This window comes from Gouania willdenowi, assembly GCF_900634775.1.
Source record: "Gouania willdenowi chromosome 24 unlocalized genomic scaffold, fGouWil2.1 scaffold_320_arrow_ctg1, whole genome shotgun sequence".
NCBI lineage: Eukaryota > Metazoa > Chordata > Actinopteri > Blenniiformes > Gobiesocidae > Gouania > Gouania willdenowi.
In genome coordinates this window covers 2,552,988-2,562,621 of record NW_021144848.1, presented here as the reverse complement: position 1 = coordinate 2,562,621, position 9,634 = coordinate 2,552,988, and the positions used below count along the sequence as shown (strand labels likewise).

General features: G+C 36.2%; 1 protein-coding gene across 14 annotated transcripts in view; it reads right to left on the bottom strand.

Annotated features, from left to right (window-relative positions):
* Positions 1-2,429: 2,429 nt before the first annotated feature.
* afdna (afadin, adherens junction formation factor a) overlaps positions 2,430-9,634 on the bottom strand; it is a 129,571-nt gene continuing 122,366 nt past the window's right edge. For 13 of the 14 annotated variants that reach the window (XM_028440642.1, XM_028440649.1, XM_028440650.1 and 10 more), the window contains 2 exons: positions 5,391-5,475; positions 2,430-3,600 (listed from right to left, as the gene is read on the bottom strand). In XM_028440642.1, coding sequence (XP_028296443.1) covers positions 3,456-3,600; positions 5,391-5,475 — 230 coding nt within the window. In that variant the 3' untranslated portion in view covers positions 2,430-3,455. The remainder of the gene's footprint in view (positions 3,601-5,390; positions 5,476-9,634) is intronic. The other variant, XM_028440652.1, reaches the window with a different exon arrangement.

Sequence of the window (9,634 nt, the reverse complement as noted above, 5' to 3'; positions counted from 1 at the left end):
TTTATTCCTTTTGAAAAAAATTTCGCCCATTGTTATGCCTTTCTACAGCATTACCTTTGTTTTAAAGCTTTTCAAAATATTTCGCCCGTTTTTATGCCTTGTTTTAGCCTTACCTCTTTTTCGAGACGTTTAAACTTTTTTTGCTCAAATTTATGCCCAACTATAAGAGTTACCTCAGGATCGAGGCGTTTGAAAAAATGTTGCCCAAATTTATGCCTTGTTATAGCGTTACTTCCATTTCGAAGCGTTTAAAATATTTTCGACTATTTTTATGCCTTGTTATAACTTTACCTCTGTTTCGAGGCGTAAACATTTTTTTTCACTCAAATTTATTTCGTACTTTGTACTTTGCCCATTTTTATGCCTTACTATAGCCGTACCTCCGTTTCGAAGCGTTTGAAAATGTTTTGCCCCTTTAAATGCCTTATTATAGCTATACTTCTGTTTCGAGGCGTTTTAAATATTTTCAGCTGTCTTTATACCTTGCTGTAGCCTGACTTCCGTTTCGAGGCGAAAACATTTTTTTCACCTACTATTTTTGCTCGTTTTTATGACTTACTGTATCCTTACCTCTGTTGCGAGGTGTTTGAAATATCTTTGCTCATTTTTATGCCTTACTATAGCCGTACCTCCGTTTCGAGGCATTTGTAAATGTTTTGCCTAATTATAGCCTTACTTCTGTTTCGAGGCGTTTTAAATATTTTCGGCCCTTTTTATTCTTTACTATAGCCTAACCTCCGTATTGAAGCGTAAACATTTTTTTCACTTAAAATTTATTCCTTACTTTTTACTATTTTTGCTCATTTTTATGCCTTACCTCCGTTTGAAGAGGTTTTAAATATTTTTTGCCCATTTATATGCCTTACTATAGCATTACATCTGTTTAAAAGTTTTTCACCTAATTTCATGACTTATTATAGCCTTTTTTTCTGTTTCAAGGCATTTGAAATTTTTTCGCCCATATTTATCCCTCACTGTAACCTTATCTCCGTTCGAGGCATAAACAATTTTGTCGCCCAAATTTATTCCTCACTATAGCTTAACCTGTTTCGAGGCGTTTGAAATTTTTCCCGTTTTTATGGCGTACTATGGCCTTACTTTCATTTTGAGGCATTTGTAAAATTTTTCGCCTGTCATGTCTTACTATGGCCTTACCTCCGTTCGAGGCGTAAACAATTTTTTCACCAAAATGTATCCCTCACTATAGGCCTTACCCACGTTTCAAGGCAGTTGAAATGTTTTCACCCAAATTTAGTCCTTACTTTTAACTATTTTTGCCCGTTTTTATGCATTGTTATAGACCAGTGGCGGATGCTTTAAGACTACAAGGGAACCTCAGCTTCCCCTAAAATCAGTGGTCAAATATGTAGTGTTGTGTGTACATTTCATTGACTAAATATATGACAGAACACATGTATGTTTAGTTCAGAATCAGCTTCTTATAACAGGAAACTGACAGTGACAGCGTGACGTTCTTCATTCATTACCGCAGCGTCACAGTGTTAATAAACAGTGGTGAAGTTCAGCTTCAATTGACTTCAATGGGAGAGGATTTAGTGGTTGATCCACTGCAGTCAAACTAGACGTTCATTGGATAAATGCTCGGTTATGACGCACTTAGTCCCGCCCATCGTACGCCGGGATTCACAGGAGGTCTATGGAGCAGTGGGCTGGATCTGTCTGTTCCGGACGCTGGAATAATGGATGATGATTGGATGATCTGTCTCAGGCTAATTCAATTTTGATTGACAGCGAAATGAGCCAATCAGAGAGTATGACGTTGTAAGCACACAGGCGGGTTTTTCCAAATATAACAGATACATTTTCTGAAGTAGGCAGAAAATGAGCTTCCCCTGCATGAAAGACCAGCAGCCGCCACTGCAGGTAAGTCTATAATATAGACTTACCTGCATTTTGAGATGTTTAAAATTTTTTCCACTCAACTTTATGCCTAATTATAGGAGTTACCTCCATCTCAATGCGTTTAAAAAAAAGTTTTGTCCAAAATTATGCTTTACTATAGCCTTACTTCTGTGTCGAGGCGTTTTAAATGTTTTTTCATTCCTTAGTGCAACCTGACTTCCGTTTTGAGGCGTAAACATTTTTTTTTCACCAAAATTTATTTCTTACTTACTATTTTTTTCTCATTTTTATGACTTACCTCAGCCTTACCTCCGTTTTGTGGGGTAAAATTTTTTTTACACCCAAAATTATGCCTCACTATAGCCTTTCTTTTATTGCGAGGCGTTTGAAAAATGTTAGCCCATTTTTATGCCTTATCTCGGTTTTTCTTGTCTGCATTTCGAATTTTGCTGCGTTTTTTTTTTCTTTCTTTTAAGTCTTACTGTGGGGCATTGTTTTTCATTTTTAAACTACTTTAAAGGCTCCTGATATAAGAGAATTAAAATAAAAGTCCAACTTCCAGCCGACAGTGTTGAAAAAATCTGTGTTTATTAATGATTTACAAAAGGCTACACATGAAACCATTTAAATGATTCACTTTGTTTGGAAACCTAAAAAGGATTGCGTGGGCAGCGGAAGAAGAGAGGCATCTTGTCGTGAGTTTGTTTCACACATCAGTTAATAATAATAATTATAATAATAAAAGTAACGGCATCTGTTCCCAGCGTTTGCTCTGCTGGAGAGAGAAATAAGAAGTCCACACAGGATGTAGTCACTCCACGCTTGAAACGACACTCGGGCCACGACGAGGACCTGAGAGCACTTTGTTTGTGTTTTTTTGTTTTGTTTACATCAGACGAGAGTTTCAATATGAAGATGTTTGTTCACACAGACGATCAGCACAGTACGAGAGCTCCGTATGCACATTTATTATTCTAACACGTCTGTGTGTGCAAAGAACAAAGTCGGCTTTATTAATGTTTCAAACCAACAACCATCTACAAAGTGAGCCGAGGTCCAATGAATCTCACACAACTCTGCAAAAGCAACACGGTTTGTTTAAAACTGAAGTTTTCCTTTCCTGCATATTTACAGTCACAAGAAGAAACATCACAGAAAAATAAATTCCCCCTGCCTTCTTCCTACGGAATGAAATCTCAGTGTTTCCACTCGATTAGAAGTTTATTAAAAAAACAAATAAAAACCATAAAAGTTGGTCTGAAGCTCCACGTCGGGCTTTCTTTTGTTTATTTTTCCTGCTTTTAGAAACGTGTGAAAACGACACGGAGCAGAAAACTGAGCTTAAAATTATCTTAAAAAAAAAAAAAAAACATAATGAGGATTAACTTTTGTCCATTTCTCTTCCCCCCAAAAAGTATTACAAACAAAAATATATCCTCAAATGCTCACTAGATATAGCTAAAACCTTTTTTTTTTTTTTTTTTTACATTGCTTTACCAACAGATTTCTTTATAACCGAGGGAGGAAAAACTCCAACACGTCCATGGTGGTGGAGGGATTAGGATTAAAATTAGACGAGAGAAGGAAGATCTTCACTGCTTGGTGTTGAGCTCGTTCTCCAGCTCCATCAGTTTACGGGAAGCCTTGACCTTGTTGGAAACCTCCTTTCCCTGCGAGAAGAGACGCTGGCGCTCCTTAAATGTCAGGCTCTCCGGGTTAGAGTTTTCCTGCTCCTGGCTGTGGAATCAAAGCAACAACATCAACAACACAGGCCACGCCCTCATAGTCGCTTCTTTAACCTCTTAAGCAACAGCCAGTGGTTACAGATGATGTACAATTTTGAAAATATATGATACTGAGTGACAAATTATATTTGAAATTCAGAAATCTGCAGCAAGTTTGGTGATAATAAACATTAAACCAAAGAAACACGTTTTTGTACAAAAAGCTCAATGTGCAACAACTGTGCCAAAGTTTTCCACAAGTTTGGGAACAAGTGTGTAAATGTAAAATGTCAGTCATTTTTATTCAGGTCTCTGCTGTGCCATATCTAATGCTATTTTTAGTTCCACTCTTTGAAGCCGTTACACATGGGTGTTATGCGTTGTAAAGCCCAGAGCCTGTAGAAATTGGTGATATCAAACACTATGGGGGTGGGCTTTAGCCCTGGCCAATCAGAGCTGGGTAAAGGACGAGTGCAGTGCGCTTTTTGAACGAATTTCTCGACTGTGAAATGTCTGAATGTGTGTCATGTCGTCTATCTGATGACACAATTTGGAGCAACTTTTGATAAGAAACAACAAAGTAAGACACCATTGCTAACTTTCTCCATGATGTGTTTTCTGATTTTGATAGGAAACATACCTGACCTGTATATCAGTGGATCCAGCTCAGCCTGTAGTTTCACGTAGGCACTCGTTATAAAGATCTGTGTTTATTTTGTGAAGCGGACGACTGAACACAATGGTGTGTGTGCTGTGGTCTTTTGTTCTGAATGTGGGTTAGCTTCATTCTTTACAACATTTATCCCTAACCCACCGGTGGGTGCATAGAGGTTCATATCAGAGGAAATGCTGTACCACCATGTGTTAGTGACGTGCACGAAGTTATGCCACCGAGAGAATCTCAAACTCCGCCTATGTTTGGCGACACAACCACGTGGAAACGTCGTTACTTTTTACTGTCCACACCAGGGTTAGGGTCAATTACAATTAGGCCTTTAATTATCTGTGTTCAATTACAACTCAATTACGATTACGTTTTTCTCCATTTACAATTATTATTTTTCCCCTAAAATTCAATTTTACTTACATTCTCTGTTACTAACGTTCAATTACAATTAATCAAATGACTGTGCCTGATATAAACAATCCTTAAAATGTTAGCATTCTGTTAGCATCTCTATGATAACGTTTTGACCCACGTCTTAAATCAGCTGTAAAATACACAAATATTAATACTGTTTACAATGTTTGTGTCAGTTACAATTAGAAAGTCAATTACCTGAACTACCCAATTACAATTCAATTAGCATTACAACAGCAACGTACTTTTTTCAATTACGACTACAATTATAATTACGTCACAATTGTAATCAATAATCAATTACAATTACAATTGACTGCGTTCAATTGATAAAATTATAGTTTTAATTGTAATTGAAAGAATCTGTAGCTGTGGTAATCATAATTGAATTGTAATTGAGTTCAGATAATTTACTTTGTAATTGGAAAGGAAAATTCTTTAAAAACTGTCAAATACAAATTAATTAAAGACAAAACTGTGAAACTGGAAATGTAGTAATTGAGAACATAATTGTAAGTGACTTTCAGGGAAAACATGTGTGTCATTTTAATTGTAATTGGGGAAAAACGCTGGTCACCGTAATCATAATTGAGTTGTAATTAAACATGGATAATTGAAGATGTAATTAAAAATGTAATTGACCCCAATCCTGCACGACCATGTGACCTTCTAATGTTTTCCAAACAGAAGACGATGAAATGGAAACAAAGGATCAAACTCACCTCTTTGTCCATTTGTCGCGTGCATCATTGTAGACGTCTCCCGATCCTACAAGTCCTGCTGAGTTTCCAGTGTACGAATTAAATCCTGTCGGGACGTTGAAAAACACCAGTCAGAAAAACAGCCGCTGGCGATGGCCGTTACCCATCAGCCATCAGGGTTATGGCATCATAAGGAAGGAAGTGTTAAACTAGAAGTAGACACAGCGCTGAAGAAGAAAGGAAGCTGTTAGAGAAGCAGCGTGACGGAGGAAAGGTCAGAGGTCATCATCAGAATCAGACGACTTCGACCTTTAACCCCACAGACACTAGACTCTTTAAACCGTCCAACCTACTCCAGTGTTTCTAATTCACCAACTTTTATTTTGAAAGTCGTTAAGTTCCTCCACTTCCTGTTTCTGTTTAATGAAGACGAGTGTGTTCACAGTGTTAACTTTACTAAAATACAACATGTTTTAGTCCAAATGTAGTCATCAGGACTATTTCAGTCTAGTTTTAGTCGACTAAAATATAAAGCATGACTACGCATTTTTTTGATCAACCTGATATTTGAAGATATTAATGTTTGTAAACACACAAAATTAGAGTTTATCTGTAATCAGTCAATTAATGTATATACAATATACATCTATACATATATATATTTATTTAGTTTTCATGAACATGTGATTTTAATTAGTCATAGTCTAGTTATTATTACTTTTGACTGATTTGATTTAAGTTTGGTTAATGTTTTACACTGATAAGATGTATATACAAATTATATTGAATAATAATTAAAAGTCTATCCTTTTCCCTCCACCCAGTTATTTTATTTATATATATATATATATATACACACACATATCTGTCGTCTCTTTTTTTCTATTATTGGTTGATGCTTAAGGATTTTTTTATCTTTCTATTCACTAATATTGTTTTTTTTTTAGCTATAGTGAGTGGTGCAAGGATACATTGTGATTGGTTTTCCAGGAAATCAATAATCATCAGGTCTCCTTTCAGACAGATTTGGAGTTTGAGGAATCCTGCATTCCTAAATGTACAGTTTCTCAGTATTTAGAGCCAAACAATTGCTGTACTGGGGAGCAGCACCATAATCAATAATGGATATTCAAAATTATTAATTACATTTACTCTCCATTACTTTAAAGAAGTCTTGAATACTATTTAAACATTGTCTAACATTTTAATACATACAACATCCTGCAATTTTAAGGTTTTTAGTTGCATCTACAGTAAATCTATAATACTATAATTAATCATTGCAATTATAGTTTTCTTGTTATGTATTTTCCTGCATTTCCCCACACTTCTACACTATATGTTAAGTATGGCATAAGCAAGGAACAATCTATCCAATAGAAACTGTGATTGTTTAGTAGGTTTCTAGTTTTACATAGTCTGCCTATAGATGTGGACACTTTATCTTTGATAAACTCTGTTTTTTTTTCTGTAAAAAAAATAATTAAAAAAATTAGTTGACAAAAACTGACAAAACATTTTAGTAAACAAAACTAAAGCAGGTGTTTGGAAATCTGGGTGTTAGCCAGGATTAATGACGCTGGTGTGTGTGTGTGTGTGTGTGTGTGTGTGTGTGTGTGTGTGTGTGTGTGTGTGTGTGTGTGTGTGTGTGTGTGTGTGTGGTCCTCTGAACTACTCGTATCTACGGCTCTGGTTGGTTCAGTTTAAAGAGCGACAGATGTGAAGCTGGCAGCTCCTTAAACACTGAAAATAAAAGAACCTGGCGTTGATGTTTCTGATCATCTCATTAAATAGATCAATTAATAGATCACATTAGATCACATTAGATCACATTAGATCACATTAGATCTCATTAGATCTCATTAGATCACATTAGATCACATTAGATCTCATTAGATCTCATTAGATCACATTAGATCTCATTAGATCTCATTAGATCTCATTAGATCTCATTAGATCACGTTCATCCTTTGGATCATCAGCCGTTTCTAAATTCAGCGATTTAAATGAGATTTCCTTTTTTTTGTCTTCCGACATGTTTCGACTGTCAATTGTCAGTCTTCCTCAGCGGCGTCTGCTGATCGCTTAGTTGTGTCCTTATGAGTTCTTTCTGGGCGTGGCCAACTGACCAGAGACAATTGAGCAACAGGAAGTGAGGCCAGCTTGACAGAACTGTCAAATTTACCACGCCCACAAATAACTCAGAAAGACGCATCAAAGCGGTCAGCGAACACCTCTGAGGAGGACTGGCAGTTGACAGTCAAAACATGTCAGGAAACAAGAAAAAAAAAAATCTGGGAAAAAGAACACAAATCTTTATTTCTACTGATTTTAGGTTGAATGAATTAGATTTGGGCTCTGCGTGGTTAAACACGTCTCAGAGCTGCCAGCAAAACAATCCTAGAGTCACGTCACGTCTGAGGCTCAGGGAGAACCTGAACCTGCTGCAACGATCCCTGTAAAGGTCCAGAGCTGTTTTAGAGAAGCAGCAGCACTAGAGAGCACAGACAGACAGACAGAGAGACAGACAGGAGAGAGGAATTACAGACAGACAAACAGAGAGCTGAGCGCAGCGGTAAAAAAAGCAATAGACATCCAGCCGTTACTGCAGAGCTGCTTTGAAGCTGTTTTGGATGCAGTTTGTGCACAAACATGCAGTTTGACTCCTGGTGGAAGGGGCGGGGCAAGTGCAGGGATGTTAGTGGGATGATGATTGGTTGAATCACACCAACGTGTTCCTGTGTGTGTGTGTGTGTGTGTGTGTTTGTCCGAGGATGTTTAATACATGATCTAATCAAACTGAAAAACCTGAACACTTAAAATTTGAATTCAATTAATCATTTTATTTAATTATTTAAAAAATAATAATCTGTAAATAGTTTTACAAAAAAATATTTTTTATTAATTTTTTTTTTTTTCGAATCTACATATTTCAAAATTGAAAATAATTCTGGTCTTTTTTAAAATCTTATGTTGTTTTTCTATGACTTTAGTTCACTTTTCAAACAAATGAGTTCAATCACTAAAATTAAATTTATTATTTAATTATTTCTTTTTTCAAACTTTTAAAAAAAGTCAACAATAATTATAAAAAAATAAAATCTAAATATTTAAAAATTGAAAATCAACCTGGACTTTTTAAAAATGATCTTATACTGTTGTTTTTCTATTACTTTAGTTCACTTTTCCCACAAATGAGTTTTATTTATTTTAAATACATTTACAAAACAAACAATCATAAAGATTTGAATGAATTTATTATCTTATTATTGTTTTAAAAAATCTTATTATTATTATTATTACAAAAAAGTAAAAAAATAACTATGTTGAATCTTTAAAAAAATTGGAAACAATAATTATTTAAATATTTTAAAATGGAAACTCCTCCTGGTCTTGTTTTTCTAAGAGCGGTTTGTGTCACTGCAGTGACTGACCGCTGCCACCAGAGGTCAGCGTAGGTTAAGCGTCCTCAGACAAAGCACAGCCTGTTTTCAATGATCATGAGATGCGTTGGTTTGGATTCGCTTGATGTGCGTGAGAAAGCCGATGCGTCTCCTTCCCGCTAACGCCATCACTGCTAAGCAGAGCAGCGGCGGGCGGAGGAGGAGGAGGGGCCGGGGGGAAAGAAGTCCCAAGCAGCAACCAATCACACAGAGGAGGCGGCGAGCCACAACACCAACAGTACTACCATTGGATGGATCGGGTCTCAATCTGCGGCACAAAGTGGTGGCGTGATTATCGATTGCTTTTTCTGTTTACTAGTGCTGATCGAGCGAGGGGGGGTGGGGGGGTGATTGGAGATGAAGAATGATTGGACAAGAAGAGAAGAAAAATACCCAATAGTAAAGGATGCTCCGATAGATCGAGACGTAACTTGAAGAACAGACCGATAACAGTTCTCATGAAAGCCAATTGGTTGCCGTGGTGACCATTCAGATCTTTCCTTTAAAAATCTTTCCATTAATTTTTCAGTTTGCTGAATTCTCGCATAATGTTTTTCTCGTTAACGTCCAAAATGTTGCACTTGGACTTTCACGTTTGACCAAAGTTTGAATCCCACTCATCTCTGAAATGTTTTTAGTCATTTTAACATTTAACATTTGACTTTTAATTCAATCATTTTCAACGTTTGCTGCATTTTGTCCTCAGAACAAAGAATTCTCACTTTGCATTTTCTCTGGAAATGCTTTTTAAAATCATAATATTATTATTATTTAAAAAATACTTTTTTTAGCATCTCTTTACTCATACTAGATTATTTATAG